Source organism: Gopherus flavomarginatus, chromosome 2, assembly GCF_025201925.1.
Source record: "Gopherus flavomarginatus isolate rGopFla2 chromosome 2, rGopFla2.mat.asm, whole genome shotgun sequence".
NCBI classification, from domain to species: Eukaryota; Metazoa; Chordata; order Testudines; family Testudinidae; genus Gopherus; species Gopherus flavomarginatus.
Window position 1 is genome coordinate 90,773,982 of NC_066618.1, and position 16,226 is coordinate 90,790,207.

The window sequence follows — 16,226 nt, forward strand, 5'->3', positions numbered from 1 at the left end:
AGTGTTCACCAAATGCATGGCAGTTGTGGCTGCAATTCTGCGCAGGTGACAGGTACAGGTGTTCCAGTACCTCCAGTGACTGGCTCATCTAGGGCCGCTCCAGGTCTCAAGAGGAGGCACAAGTCGACTTCATAAGAATGACATTCGATGAACTGGGCCTCCTTCTGAACTAGGGGAAATCAAGTTGTCCCCGGTTCAGAGGATAGAGTTTACAGGGGCAGTACTGGACTCGACGCAAGCCAGGGCATACCTCCCAAAAGCAAGGCTTCGGTCGCTTGGCGACATCGTACGAGGTCTCAGGCAGTTCCCCGCCACCACAAGAAGGAATTGCCTGAAACTTCTGGGACACATGGCGGCTTGTTTCTACGTAGTACAGCATGCTAGACTCAGACTTCAACCTCTTCAGTCGTGGCTAGCGGTAGTGTATTGGCCAGCCTGGGACAGCTTGGACAGGATCATAACCCTTTCTTGCCTGGTACTCGACTCTTTCCTGTGGTGGTTTGACCAATAGGTAGTATGTGCAGGGGTCCCCTTCACCAGCCCCCAGCCATCCCTCTCGCTAGTGATGGATATGTCAGCCTTGGGCTGGGGAGTACAGCTGGAAGACCTCAAGACACACCGCCTCTGGTCTCAGGCGGAACTCGCTGTCCAGATCAGTGTAAGAGAACTGAGAGTGGTGCACCTCGCATGACACTTTCTGAGCCCACTTGACAGGGAGATGTATATCGGTTATGACAGACAACACCACGGTGATATTTTTATATCAACAAACGAGCGGGGGGAGTGCTGCTCTCTCCTGTGCTGTGGGACTTTTGTGTAGACCATTCGATAAATCTGCAAGCATCACACCTCCCTGGAATACAAAATAAGTTCGCGGACTATCTCAGCAGGTCGTTCCACGGCCACTAGTGTTCCCTTTGCCCGGACGTTGCAAACGCAGTCTTCCATCAGTGGGGTTTTCCCTAGATAGACCTGTTCGCCACATGACGCAACAGGAAGTGCCAGCAGTTGTGCTCCCTCCTGAATCACAGCCCGGGCTCCATCGCAGTCGCATTCCACCTCCCCATGGGGAGGCTATATTCTCTATGTGTTTCCACCTATCCCTCTCATTCACCAAGGTGCTCCTCAAGATATGGAGGGAACAAGCTTCGGTGATACTGATAGCCCTAGCCAGGCCCGCCAGCACTGGTACACATCACTCCTGGAAATGTCCGTGGAAGCTCCAGTCACCTTGCCGCTCTTCCCAGACTTACTAACTCAGGATCACTGTCGGCTTCAGCACCCAAACTTCAAGTCACTGCACCTATGGAAGCTCCATGCTGACTTCGACGGAGCTCTCTTGCTCAGACCTGGTTAGACAAGTCCTCCTTGGCAGTAGAAAGCCCTCCACCAGGACTGCCTACCTTGCTGTGCTGACCAGATCAAAAATCTCTTCTACTTGGCATCATTCATCCCTGACACTCACCTCTGTGCCACTTATATTAGACTATTTTCTCCATCTCAAGCATCAGCAGCTGTCCATGTTGTTAATAAGGGTTCACTTGGCCACCATCTCTGCCTTCCATCCAGGCTCAGATCAACCGTTTCCTCAAAGGTCTCGACAGGTTATATACGGAAGTCGGGCAGCTGATCCCAGCCTGATCATTTCCAGACTGACGGCACTGCCTTTTGAACCGCTAGCGGCGTGCCTCCTGCTCTACCTCTTGTACAAGGTGGTATTTCTGGTGGTAATAACCTCAGCCAGGAGGGTGTTTGAGCTCAAGGCCCTAACATCAGAGCCTCCTTACACCATGTTCTATAAGGACAAGGTTCAGCTCAGGCCACAGCTTTCTTCCCGAAGATTGTCTCCCAGTTTCACATCAACCAGGACATCTTCCTCCAATGTTCTGTCCTAAGCCACATTCGAGCGGCAGGGAACAGAGGCTTCACTCTTTGGATGTCTGCAGAGCGCTTGCCTTTTATATTGAAAGAACATAACCATTCCAGAAGTCCGTTCAACTGATTGTGGCTGTGGTGGACAGAAGGGTGTTCTAGTCTCTTCCCAACAAATTTTGTTGTGGATCATGTCCTGCATTTGACAGTGCTACAACCTGGAACGGGTGCCAGCCCCTCCAATCACTGCACACTCCACCAGGGCACAGGCTTCTTCAGCAGCTTTACTGGCTCAAGTTCCTGCCCAGGAAATATGCAGGGCAGCAAGGTGGTCCTCCGTACACACTTTTGCCACACATTATGCAGTTACCCAGCACGCCGGAGACGACGCGGTCTTTGGTAGAGCTGTGCTCCAATAGGTGGACAACTCTGACCCCGCCTCCTGAACTTGGGCTTGTGATTCACCTGATTGGAATTGACATGAGCAAGCACTTGAAGAAGAAAAAACAGTTACTCACCTTCTTGTAACTGTTGTTCTTTGAGATGTGGCGTTCATGTCCATTCCAATACCCTCCCTCCTACCCCTCTGTCGGAGCACCTGTCAAGAAGAAACTGAGGTGGGGTTGGTTTGGCAAGGCCCTATATTGGGCACCATGAAATTGCAACTCCGGGGGCGCCCAGATACTGCTAGGGGGAAAATCTTCCAGCTGTCATGCACATGGTGTGTGCATACCTGATTGGAATGGACATGAACAACAGATCTTGAAAAACAAAACTTACGAGAAGGTGAGTAACCGTTTTTTCTCTGCACAGCAACAGGGGAGAAGAAAACTTTTAAAAAGAAGAAATGGTAAAATCACAAAAATACCCAGATACTACTTTTAATTAGGGTTTTGTTATGTTTCTAATTCAAATTGCATCTTACCCTCTAAGTTTTAGAGGTATTTCATCTGGAATTGGTAGCAAAAGTACAGGAGTTGTATCAAAAGAATTTATCTTTGCATCAGTAAAAGGCCACTCCTTGACTCTGTGTTGGTCCTGACTTTGTTTCAGTTCTGTATAATTAAATATCAAATGATCTACAGAGTGCATTCTAAAGCAGGAAGTAGGATCAGGTGAGTGAAGTTGTTTCTGCATTGGCTCAGTGCCACAGCCCTATGCATGAAAGCTAAATAGTTGACTTTGTGTCATTTCATTACCACAGCAACAGGTCACTAATGCATATTTTGAAGTAAGAGAGATTGCTGCAAAGCTAGCATAGCAACAAAGCAACTAAACCTGTTGGGTGTATATCCTTGGGTTTTATGGCTAGAAACACACTAAAGATTTAAATTGGAATTACCAAATGTATTTCAAAATGAGATTACTGTAAATTTACTATAACATATTGGGCCTGGTTTTCCTGTGCAGGTTTTGAGTAATTCACAGTGTAGGGGTTACTAGTGTCTAGTGAAATGGGGAATTAGGCTACTTGTTTATTGGCTTGGAGAGACATTTATTAAAAATTCTACTAAACCCCTACCCAATCTCTTTAGAATGCAGTGAAATCTGTAAAAGGGGCTGTCTGTTTTTAGTACCTAACTCCTGTTCTCAATAGACTACTCCATATTTTTAAGTACAGTTCTGTTTCATTTTATTATTGTAAAGTCAGTAACTAATTTTGGTCACTCTCAAGACAGGGTTCCCTTCATAGTGAAATGTTGTGAACTGCAAAGCAGAATTCTTCTAATGAGTGCTTTGCCTTTGCTGTATCTATAAATTAGCAATTAACCGTTAGTGGCAGTAATATATCTATCTGTTTGCATAATTATTAAACACTGTCTAGCTTTGAAGTAAACCCTACAGCTTTAATGAAAAGCTCTTTTTTTAATGCACTTTGTCATGTCATAGCATAAATATTGCTTATTTGGCACCTTTGCACAGAGAGAAAGTGAGTTGTTTACTAGTTACTGGAACAGTTTGGTCACAGATTTAGACAAAAAGAGTTCAGCTCTACTTACAAAAGTTCTACTTACAAAAGGGTAGAGCTGGTAGAAAGTGCAGTTCCTTCAGTAAGGCTTTTGTAAATGAGAGTAATGTTGAAAAAGATGACTACAGAGCTGAAATTTCAAAATGTTGATGTATTGTTCTGTTGGCGGCTGATGAAACTTTTTCTCTCTTTTCTTAGATACTGTGTTTTTCCACTTGCCACCAAGATGTGGAGATCGAACCACAATATATGGTGTCTCGTGCTATAGGCAAATTGAAGCCAAGGTAATTTATAGTTGCAAAGCTGCAAGAGTAAAATTGTAGGTTTGATACAGAAATGAATTGGTGAAATTCTATGACCTGCATTATGCAAGAGATCAACCCTAACTGATCAGAATGGTCTCTCTGGCCTTAAAACCTATGAATCTGCAGAGTAGGCACCTTTCGAGCTGAAGAAGTCTCTCTTTTCTTTCACCACCAGGAGCACTGTGGTTCATGTCAGTCTCCTTACACGTCCCATTATATGTTTTGGTTACAGCGAATCTACCAGGCGAGAGCTCCCAGAAGCTGAAGTAAGCTGGAAGAATCTGTCAGGCTAGCTAAGAATTTATATTGCCAGAGAAGTGGAACTCGTTGCTGAAAGCAGGTTTAAATTATTCCAGTAACAGCCCTTAGAAGATCTTTGGGTACCTATTGCACAGACACACACATTCTTCCTTCACGTATCTCCTTTATTTCCAGAAAAGATATTGGTCTCCTTTGCAAAAAGTAAATTTTCAAGGTGGATCAAAATTCTCTTTTGCAGTTTCCCATTAAATGTAGTTCTCTATTGTCCAGACCAGTTAGATTTTCAAGGGAGTATTTTTAGGCAGTAAGGGGGTTGTAGTGTGTATTGTCCTACTCTTTGAGAAAATTGTCTTGTACTTGATCTGATATATGTGCAATGTGCCAAGATTTTAAAAAGTGATGGGCACAATATAAATGTTTGTAGTTATAATTACTCTCTAATGTAAGTACACACTTATTTTGAAATATGTATAATAACCTTTCCAATGACGTGCAACAATCTTGAATGTCTAACAGTTTTTAGAAGGCATTCTGGATAACTTTTATGTTCAGAAGTCTTAAATGACATGCTGTGCACTTTATTTATATTGTCCCTCAATCACATTTGGATTACTTTTAAAGTCTGTTTATTAATTCTTGTTTGAATGAGCTTTACAATATTAAATGCATAATTGCAATTCTATTATTATTATTGTATTGACTCTGGTTTATTCAGTGTTTGTGCAATAGGCAATTATTGTGGTATCCTGTGGTTAAAGTCTCTCTGTATTTAACTGTACAAAACTTAGTTTTATTATACTGTTGATTACAGTTTCTGCTGTTCACTAACCATTAAGAGGGTAAATAGATTTTAAATTGAACTGTTTTGAAACAAGTGGAATATAAAGCAATATGTGTTTTATGTAGCAACAACTTCAGCATTCTGCCCAGTCTGGCTTTTTGATAGATATGTGGGCTGTAATCCACATTCTTGCTGTTTGTACAACATAAGAGAATCATTTGGCTATATGATTTCTCCCTCTACCCTTTCTAGGCCTGCTGATAAATGTTAGAACTATTTGTTCTAGCTGTGAGAGGGGCTGATTCCACAGGTGTTGCCACTTACATTTACAGCTGGCTAGAAGAAAATGCCAGAACATGAAACACTCTTTCCAGACAAAAGCTTTTCAGTTGGTCCCTTTGTATAGATATTGTGTCAGAGAAGGAGGAGGGAGAGGTTGTGGCTTTTTGCTTGTCGAATCACCCTGAGCTAAACATACCTGTTTCTTCCCCATTCCATTGCCTTCTATTTATGCTGATGCCTTTTAAATAGTCTTTAATACCAAAGACTCTGCATGTCATCTCGGTAATACTCTGCAAACTAGGCAAATGCAGTCTAGATAAAATTACTATGAAGTTGTTGCATAATTGGTTGAGAACTTAAGCTCAGAGTACTTTTCAGTGGTTTTCACTGTCAAACTGAGAGGGCATATCTAGTGGAGCTCCATAGGGATCTGTTATGAGTCCAGTACTATTTAATATTTTCATTAATGATTTGGATAATGGAATGGAGACTCTGCTTGTAAAATTTTCAGATGACACCAAGCTGGAAGGGGTGCGAGCACGTTGGAGGGCAGGATTAGAATTCAAAATGACTTTGATAAATCGAAGAGTCGGTCTGAAATCAACAAGATAAAATTCAATAAAGGCAGATGCAAAGTATACATTTAGAAAGAAAAAAATCAAACGCACAACTAAAAATGGAGAATAAACTGGCTAGGAACTACTATCCCAGTAAAGAATCTGGGGTTATAGTGGATCACAAATAGAACATATGACAACATTGTGATGTAGCTGTGAAAAATGTCATTCTGGGGTGTATTAACAGGAGTGTCATATGTAAGACATAGGAGATAATTGTTCCAATCTGCTCTGCACTGACGAGGCCAGGGCTGGAGTATTGTGTCCAGTTTTGGGCACCACATGCTAGGAAATATGTGGACAAATTGGAGAGAATCCAGAATAGAGCAACAAAAAATAAGATTTAAAAAACTTGACATATATAAAGATTAAAACAACCTGTGTGTGTTTAGTCTGGAGGAAAGAAGGCTGAGGGATGATCTGATAACCATCATCAAATATGTTAAGAGCTGTTACAATGATCAATTGTTCTCCCTGTCCATTAGAGGTAGGGCAAGAAGTAATAGGCTTAATCTGCAGCAAGGAAGATTTAGGTTAGATTTTAGAAAAAAACTTTCTAACTGTAAGGGTTACCAAAGGAGGCTGTGGAATCCCCATCTTTGGAGGATTTTAAGAACAAGTTTGACAAACACCTGTCAGAGGTTGTCTAGGTATACTTAGTCCTGCCTCAGCATGGGGAGTGTGTGTAGACTAGATGGCTTCTTGAGGTCCCTTTCAGCGTAACATTTCTATGATTCTATTTGCAACTACTGTCTGTGTAGTGAGTTAAGAACACAACTGTGACCAATTGTTCTGACTATTTGTAGTGTTGCAAAGCATATTGCCTTAAGGTCTGATACTGCACCATTGAAGTCAATGGAAGTTTCAGTGATGGCAACGTGGGCAGGGGGGCGGGAATAGACAACAATGAGTTAGGCCGAGTGGCATGCGGTCTAAGAATTCACAAAAAATGTTTTATTCTACAAGCATATGAAAGCCTTGCATGTAATTAATCTGTTCATGTTGGCTGTTGTCTTGTTTTGCTGGCAAGGCATGCAGTGCTCCAAGTTACATCACATTGCCTAGGCAACATTACTGTAGGCAGCTGACTTCCTGACCAGCTGTGCATTGGAAAAAGTAGTTCAGGCATGAAGGTGTAGAATTGAATTGTCTGTGATTGAACAGAGCTAGCAATGTCAACTCCTCATCAAGATGGAAAGTTTCGTGCCAAATTCATTCACTGATTCATTTAGTGCAAGAGACTACAACAGAAACAGACATTATAAATAATGGAAGCCCAAACCAAAATTGCAATTAGCGATCTGAAACTGTGTTTCAGTGAAGCTGTGTACAAATGTGAATGGATCTGTGAGTGAGTGAAAACAAATAAGCTATACTACTGACCTTGTCTACTTTTCATCAATGAAAATAATGTATGGAATAAGGCAGGATATATTGACCGAAAAAACCATTATAAAGCTTGTGGTTGTCACTAGTAGCCAGCGACACCTAGCAGGCTGTATACAGTTACGAATATTTGAACAAGATTGTGCTGATCTTCAGTTAGATGAGCTATGGAGAAGTGCTGTGAGACAACACAATAAAAAGACTGTCAGAATCAGGCTCTTTGCAAAGACTAATTTGTGTTTTATTTAATCTCAGAGAACAAGAGATGGTGTTTTGTAGGGATAACATAACTCCCTGAATCGGGACAATTATGTAGAATTAGTCAGGGAATTCGATCCTTTAATCAAGCAGCACTTGGGAACCATCTACTTTATTTTCTAGAACATCAGACAATTCAAAATAACCTCATCAAAGTGGTAAGTAATATCCAACTTAATGGCATTGCCAAAGAAATTGAGGAAACACCATTTGTTGCTATTTTACTTGATGGAACGTCAGTCCCAATAAGTCCAGCTTTTGACTGTACTGCATTATGTGACCAAGAATGGTGATATTGAACCCTTTGTTGCTCTTAATGACTTTAGTAACAATCGAACTGCAGCTGACCTTTGCCAGCATGTTGAAACTGTGTGCCAGAAGTTTGTTTGTTGACAAGGTTTGTAGCTCAGACATATGGCAGTGCAACAGTAATGGCAGGCGACGTAGGTAAGCCTCAAAAATGTGTTCGTGAAAAGTTTCTCTGTGCACTTTTTGTTCATGGCTGTGTCCGTGTTTTAAATCTTGTCCTCAATTTTGCAGCAAACACTAGCAGACTGATTTTATTCAAAATGTAGAAGGAATATCTCTGTTTTTTCCCCTCTCAGTCTTCAAAGGACTTAACTTCTTGGAAGCCTAGTTAAATAGAGGCAGCTTTCTGTTTGTACCACAAGGTGGAATTTACATTCAAGGCTTGTACAAATTGTAAAATGAGCAGAGAAGCTCTGACTGAACTCTTCAAAAGTGTGGTGCAGAATCCAGTAGCTTGGGATGCTCAGTCTTTTCACTCAGCCATGGGTTTGCTGACTGTCGTTGATAATTTTCAGTTTGTGTTTCTCCTTTGCCTCTACAACAACATTTTTGAAGTGACAGAAGTGATGTTTCATGTTCTTCAAACCAAGATTTATGATATTGGGTTTTGTATTCAGCAGACTTCTGAGACGTTAGAGCAAATTAGTCAAAAGCAACAAATTTTTGACGAGTTTTGGAAAGAGGTGTTATCGTTAGGTGCATGTGAACGTTGAAGGGAAAAAAGAGCAAGTGAAGGCCAAGCAATGTATAAATGTCTCCTCTTTTGAGGTTATTGACAATATCAGAGAATAGTTATTGCACAATTTGAAAGTGTAGAGAAATTTTAATTTGTACAATTGCTGAATCCAAAACAATTCAAGGAGTTCCAGACACATTTTCTGGTTGATGCTCTTGAATCTCTGGAAGAAGCATCTTCTCCAAATATTTTTGACATTAGTAGATTGCATTCCAAGCTGTGTGCTGTGTACAGATGAGAGCAGTGGCAAGAGAAAAGTGACTTGTATAGAATTATTCATGTGCTGGATTTACAAACCTGCTTCTCTAAAGTCAACAAACTGGCTACCTTAATTCTGATTATTCCCTACTTTGCAGCCAAAGTGGAAAGATCTTTTTTCAACTTTAAAGTACATTTAGACATTTACACACATCACCCAGAGTGGCAAACACCTGTCCAGCTTGGTTTCACTGACCATCGAAAAAAAACTGCTTAGGTACTTGTGCAGTTTACCAGATTTTTATGACTTTGTCACTGAGGAGTTTCTTACAAAAGCTAGAAGAATGGATTTTTAATTTCAGTAGAAATGTTAGGTAATCGTGTATTAGTCTCAGGTTTCATTATATTTGGCTTACTAGTATTTGGCAAAAAAATTATTTGGTTTATTAATCACAGTCTGTATGTTAGAAAAAATATTTTTATCTGTTATCTAAAAAGTTGCTGCATACCTTATTAAAAATGTCATTTGCATGCCACTGGGTAGGCCAGTTCTCAAATAGCACATTCTGGGTTTTGTTTTGATCTGTGGTGATTTTCTGGTAACTAGCTTTAAAAATATTATTTAAAATACATACAATATTTTTACATATAATACTTTTTTTTATAGGCACTGAAGGTGAGGCAAGCAGATGTCACCCGAGAAACGGTACAGAAAAGTGTCTGTGTTCTAAGTCAGCTGGTAAGAGAGTGACTAACAAAAACAAACTTTTTTTTTTTTTTTTTTTTTTTGGAAAGAATACACACGGAAAACTGGTTTGACAAATTTTTGTTTGGAAACTTTCATTATTTTAAATGTTCTTTGTTAGAAACACTTTAAAATGTAACAAAAATGAGCAGTGAAATCATAGCTGTGTTAGAAGGGCAAGGCACTCAAATTTTATTATAACTTCTTCAACTGGAGAGACAAGGTGAGTGAGGTAATATCTCTTGTTGGACCAACTTCTGTTGATGAGGGAGACAAACTTTTGAGCCACAAAGAGTTCTTCTTGAGGTTTGAGAAAGGTACTTCCAGCTTTTGCTGTGACACTAGAAGTTCCTTCTCCAGACCTGGAGAAGAGCTGTGTGTGGCTTGTCTCTATCACCAACACAAGTCAGTGCAATAAAAGATATTATCTCACCCACCTTGTCTGTCCAATATCCTGGGGCAGACAAGACTACAACTACATTGCATGGAAAAATGCATGTACTTTATCGTGAGTCTTGATATGATCTATTTGCATTTTTAATAATTGTTCCAAGAAGCCTATCAGTAATTGTATATTCCATTCAGCGTATGTATCCATGCTAGCTTTAGTGTTGCTGCTATGGCTAAAAATAGTGAAACCATGATAGCACAGGTTTCAGTGCAGGCTGTACGAGCATGCTGGGAACCCTGGGTATGTACTTACCTTGCTACCTATGCCGCTGTGTCTTCGCTGCTAGCTAGATTTAAGATAGCATGGGATGCCAGCCCATGCTGCAACCATACTTCCGATTGAAGTGGTAGATATATCTGTGGTGATGCACTATAAAATTACTAGTAAGTTATCAGATAATGAAAAACCTAGCAATGGACAACTGTGAAATGAAGCTTTTTTTTAGCAGTTAGTGTAGTATGTTGTGTGGAATATGATGTGTCTTCAGAATATATTCCGTGTAGCTGTCAGTTATCTGGGGGTCTACATTACAATGCAGGTTGCTTTTTACAGTCAGACTATGCAGCTACACTTTACAGGCAGAGAAAAGAATTCTTTATTGAGAGATGAATTCAACTGCATGAGCAAGATGAAGTAGGAAAGTGCCTGCTTATTCTATCCCAACAACACTACTAGCAGGATATTGAGTGGTGATGATGATGCACTGCCAATGAAACACAAGATAAAATTGTTACCTAATTAAAATGCACAGTGAGGGGTTTTGTCTTTAAAAATTACACTTCCATCTAGTGGGGTATCTATCAGTCTTAGAACACAAGGACAGTTGTGGGGTATGGAGGAAGGACACTGGAACTGGAAACCAGCAACAAACGTGCTTTTTTCATCTGCCTTTCATCCATGACATAACATGCCCATTTCTCTGTCTCACAAGCCTTTGTATGGATTACTTCAAGCAAAGCTACAGCTTATTACTCATGCCTATTTTGAAGAAAAAGACTTCTCACAAATTTCAATTCTTAAGGTAACCTTTCAATATATACTACTACAGTATAATGCCTCTTGTGTATGACCATAAATTTTAAGTTATAAACATTCTTTAATAATCAAAGTATTCTTGTATGTATTGCATTTTCATAGGTGATACTTCTATTCAGCTATTTTAAATAATTACTTGAAATAATATATTTTCCTAATATGAATCTGAGAAAGAAACATATTTCTGATTAGTGAAATATCTAGGAACAATATCTTCAATAATACCCTTAAAGTAATAACCCAGTTATAAGCAAAAATGTTCTTTTTTCTGTCCGTCTCTTTGAAACAAATTTTTTTATTTATTCTGGTCCCTTGGGTAGCTCTTTATAACAGGTGTTACTCATCAGATGTAGTATTCATGTGCCATTAATATTTTTTATTTAACTTTTACAGGAACTTTATGAGCATATGAATAGCTCTTTGGGAGGAACTACACTGGAGGGGTCACAAGTTTATCTCGGTAAGGGACGTTTTAAAAAGCAATAATATATAACGTTATATCAGCCAAATCATTTCCTCTGAACTAGTTTGTTTATGCGCATTAACATTTAGCACCATAGGTTTATGTGCCTGCATGGGACTTTATTATTTTCCCTCTCATTTATGGAGTTAAATAATTTTCAGGTAAACTACTCTTTATCTATTTTTCCATAATGTGGATCTCATTTTAGGTTGTAATCCAGGATACTTCAGTCATGCCTCTTGATATGATACACATTTAGTGCTGTGTTTTCCAAACTTGGGATGCCGCTTGTGTAGGGAAAGCCCCTGGTGGGCCAGGCCGGTTTGTTTACCTGCTGCGTCCGCAGGTCTGGCCAATCACGGCTCCCACTGGCCGCGGTTCGCCGCTCCAGGCCAATGGGAGCTGCTGGAAGTGGCGGCCAGACCTGCGGACGCAGCAGGTAAACAAACCGGCCCGGCCCACCAGGGGCTTTCCCTACACATGTGGCGTCCCAAGTTTGGGAAACACTGATTTAGTGAGTGAGCTGTTCAGCTCCTTTAGAAAACTATGCTTTTTTGAAAATTTTAATTGGGGGGGGAAATTTTCAAGGGCATAAATGGCAGTTAGGAACCCAGTTCCTTTTGACTTCCAAAGGGAGTTGAGCACCTCACTGCTCTGTATGCCTTGGAAAATCTCCCCCAACATCCTTTGCTCCACATACCATAGGAAGAATTGTGATCTAGAAAGAGAACTAAAAGTTGTTGTTTAATCAAATGCTCCCATAGGGAAATGCGTCAACCAGCTGGCTTCAGTATGAAAGTAAATAGCCATCCTCTGGAATGCAGAGTGTCCATCTTACTTTCAACTCTCATTCTTAGAAGGAAGAGAAGGTGGTTTGAATTCTTTTAATGAAATCACCAGCATGTTTTCCATGAGAATGGGAAATCATCGTGTGTCACTTCAGCTTATGTAATTTGGTCAATAGAAAAATGGGGGACAGGAAGAAAGGAGTTGATACCCCTTGCAAAGCTTCACCAATGGATTTATTCTCAATGTTTTAGGTCTGTCTCCCCGAGATCTTGTCCTTCAGTTTAGACACAAGGTATGCTTTCTTCATGTGGCTAATAAAGTACAGCAGTAGCAAGCTTTTTTTACATGTAAAAATGTAGGTTGCATGATAAGCAACTGACAGCTAAGCATGTGCACACATACACTTCTTCATATTTTAAGGTCCAGACTCTCTGCTGTACCTAGGGGGTGCTGCTAAGGAGCTGGATACAGCCTCCTGGGACTTTCTGGCCTCAGATGCAGGTTGGTGCAACCTGAGGATTGTTGTTTGAGGGACCATATACCCTCTGGAGATACGTTCCAGCCACTCACCCTTCTTGCCACCACATACTACCCACATTTCCTTGCCAGGAGTTGTGGGGAGGGAGATATAGCAACCTGCTCTGTTGGCTCTACCCTTGTTAGGGATTCCCTCTTTCCTCCCCTCCCTCCCCTACTAGAAGTGTCTCCAGTAGACAGGTTTCAAGTACTCGTCACTTCCTTTATTCATATATCACCAAAAAAAACAACCCACCAAAAAAAACAAAACAAAACACATACACCAAGGAGTAGGAGATGGTGGTGCCACTCCACTTAAACCTGTTATCCCAGTGATTAGAGGACTTACGTAGGATGTGAGTGACACAGGTTCAAATCCCCACTCTGCCTGGTAGGAGCAGGGTCTTGAACCTGACTCTCCCACATCTTGGATAGGTGCCCTAACTGCTGGACTATAGAGTCATTCTCATTCTCTCTATGGCTGAATTAATATTTTGTTTTATGCGAAGTGGAACAAATTCAGTAGTAGAGATTGAGAGAAACTTGCCTCAGAATACACCATAGTGCAGTGGTTAGAGCACTCCTCAGGAAGTAAAGACCTGGGTTTATGTCCCGGTTCCTCTCAGGCAGAGTGGAGATTTGAGATCAGGCCTTCCACCTCCTAGGTAAATGCCCTAATCTCTGGGCTATTGTATAAATTATGGGGATTAGGAATGCTTAGAGCAGTGGTGGGCAACCTGCGGGTCGCATGTGGCCCATCAGGGTAATCTGATTGCGGGCTGCGAGACATTTTGCTGATGTGGACCATCTGCAGGCATGGCTCCCTGCAGCTCCCAGTGGCCACGGTTTCCTGTTTCCGGCCAATGAAAAAACTAAGGGAAACATTTTTAATGAAAGATGAATTGCCGTGTATTACACACATGTACACACATGTAAATGTGGTTTTTTTTTCCTGTTTGTTAGTCACCCACCATGTTAATTTTCTGTTCTTATTTTGCAGATCTTAATTCTTTTTAAATTGATTCTTCTAGAGAAAAAGGTAGGGTCTATGGGATGAAGGAGAGGATTGAAATGGAGATGTAATTGTTTATATGACTCTATAGAGAGTATGTGAGTGAAAGATAAATACTACACTAAATATGTCTGGAGTAAAACCCAATGCTCAAGTATATTTACATGAAGGTATAAATAAAACTGGAAAACTTTATCCCCTTGATTAACTGCTCTGTGTGTGTGTGTTGGTGTATAAATTCTGCTCACAAACTGTCAATAATGGAAAAAATTAATAGTTACTCTAGAGCAAAGGCAAGTAAAATTTGGTAAACTTCGGTAGGGAACTTTTCATAACCGTTTTTAAGGGATGGAGGTACATATCACGAAAAACCACTGTGAGAATTGGTACAAATAATAATGAGAAATGGTCAACTGCATAAGGGAATGGATGGGAAATATCAAGACCTAAATAAAAAGAACAGGAGTACTTGTGGCACCTTAGAGACTAACAAATTTATTTAAGCAGAAGCTTTCGTGGGCTACAGCTCACTTCATCGGATGCATAGACTGGAACATACAGCAAGAAGATATTTATACATTCAGAGAACATGAAAAGGTGGAAGTAGCCATACCAACTGTAAGCTTCTGTAAGATTGCCAACTCTGTCCACATATCTATTCAAGTGACACCGTCATAGGACCTAATCACATCAGCCACGCCATCAGGGGCTTGTTCACCTGCACATCTACCAACATGATATATGCCATTATGTGCCAGCAATACCCCTCTGCCATATACATTGGCCAAACCGGACAGTCTCTATGCAAAAGAATAAAAGGACACATATCTGAAATCAGGAATCATAACATTCAAAAACCAGTGGGAGAACACTTCAACCTCTCTAACCACTCAGTGACAGGCTTGAAGGTGGCAATTTTACAACAAAAAAACTTCAAAAACAGAATCCAAAGAGAGACTGCTGAACTCGAATTAATATGCAAATTAGATACAATTAACTTAGGTTTGAACAGAGACTGGAAATGGTTGGGCCATTACACTAATTGAATCTATTTCCCCATGTTAAAGATCGTCACACCTTCTATGGGTCATCTCTGTTTATCACCTCAAAAGTTTTTCTTCTCTGGCTGATGATAGTTCATCTCAGTTGATTGGCTTCTTACAGTTGGTATGGCTACTTCCACCTTTTCATGTTCTCTGTATGTATAAATATCTTCTTGCTGTATGTTCCAGTCTATGCATCTGATGATGTAGGCTATAGCCCATGAAAGCTTCTGCTCAAATAAATTTGTTAGTCTCTAAGGTGCCACAAGTACTCCTGTTCTTTTTGCGGATACAGACTAACAGCTGCTACTCTAGGACCTAAATAGTGCACTCACCATTGTAGAGTGAAAATTCTTAGTGCATAAGGTCCAGAAAAAAAAACTTCATTTAAACATAAAATAGATAATAATATAAATACCAAAGGAAGCAAGCTTTAGATTTTTTTTTCAAGTTCTAGATTTTTGTGACTTGTATGGATACTTATCTGAAATATATATTTAGTATCCAAGGTCATGTCTCTCTAGTCATGTTAACTTTGATTCATAGTAAATAAAAATAAATATTAAAATAAGTAAGTCAACTTAGTTTAAATCCACAGAGAAGTGTAAGTCTCAGTTATATTTTTCTTCAGGCTATCTTACTGCCTAAAAGATGTGCTGTCTACTAAAAGAGAGAGAGAGAACACACTGTTTTCCTGTACTGACTGTTTCTGAACAGCTGCTAAGGTTCCAGAATAGTTGTGGGGAAACCTGTACAGTCAAAGACCTTAAACATACTAAGCCAGTATGCCCAATAATGCCACCCATTCTTTATCAGAAAGATGCCTTTTGTTCTGTGGCTCAACTCCCATTAATTCATGGGTTGATGCCTGAACCCACAGGTAGGAGGAAGCATGTCTCAAACTCCCAACTACTACTGGGTTGAGACACCATCTGCAGATTATGGCCATTTGGATATTTATTGCCAGGATCACACTATTTGCTGGCTTGTTACAGGGGGAAATGAAGACAATGTGCACCCAGACAAAGTAAAGGAAAAACGCACTAGAATTATGGAAAGCACTAACCTTAAATATATAATTACCATGCCACAAACAAAATTTTGGCCATGTGTGGGAAGTAGTATTCCTTCACATGGATGGGTTTTTAAAACTGTTCTGACTGCCTGACTAGGGCAGTTCTCCAGTCAGCTAAAGGCT

The 16,226-nt window shown here is 40.4% G+C and overlaps 1 protein-coding gene across 1 annotated transcript in view; it reads left to right on the forward strand.

The window, feature by feature from the left end:
* AVL9 (AVL9 cell migration associated) overlaps positions 1-16,226 on the forward strand; it is a 77,438-nt gene that overhangs the window by 31,280 nt on the left and 29,932 nt on the right. Inside the window, exons 3-8 of the mRNA XM_050937998.1 lie at positions 4,040-4,125; positions 9,642-9,713; positions 11,102-11,191; positions 11,599-11,665; positions 12,709-12,749; positions 13,974-14,012. Coding sequence (XP_050793955.1) covers positions 4,040-4,125; positions 9,642-9,713; positions 11,102-11,191; positions 11,599-11,665; positions 12,709-12,749; positions 13,974-14,012 — 395 coding nt within the window. The remainder of the gene's footprint in view (positions 1-4,039; positions 4,126-9,641; positions 9,714-11,101; positions 11,192-11,598; positions 11,666-12,708; positions 12,750-13,973; positions 14,013-16,226) is intronic.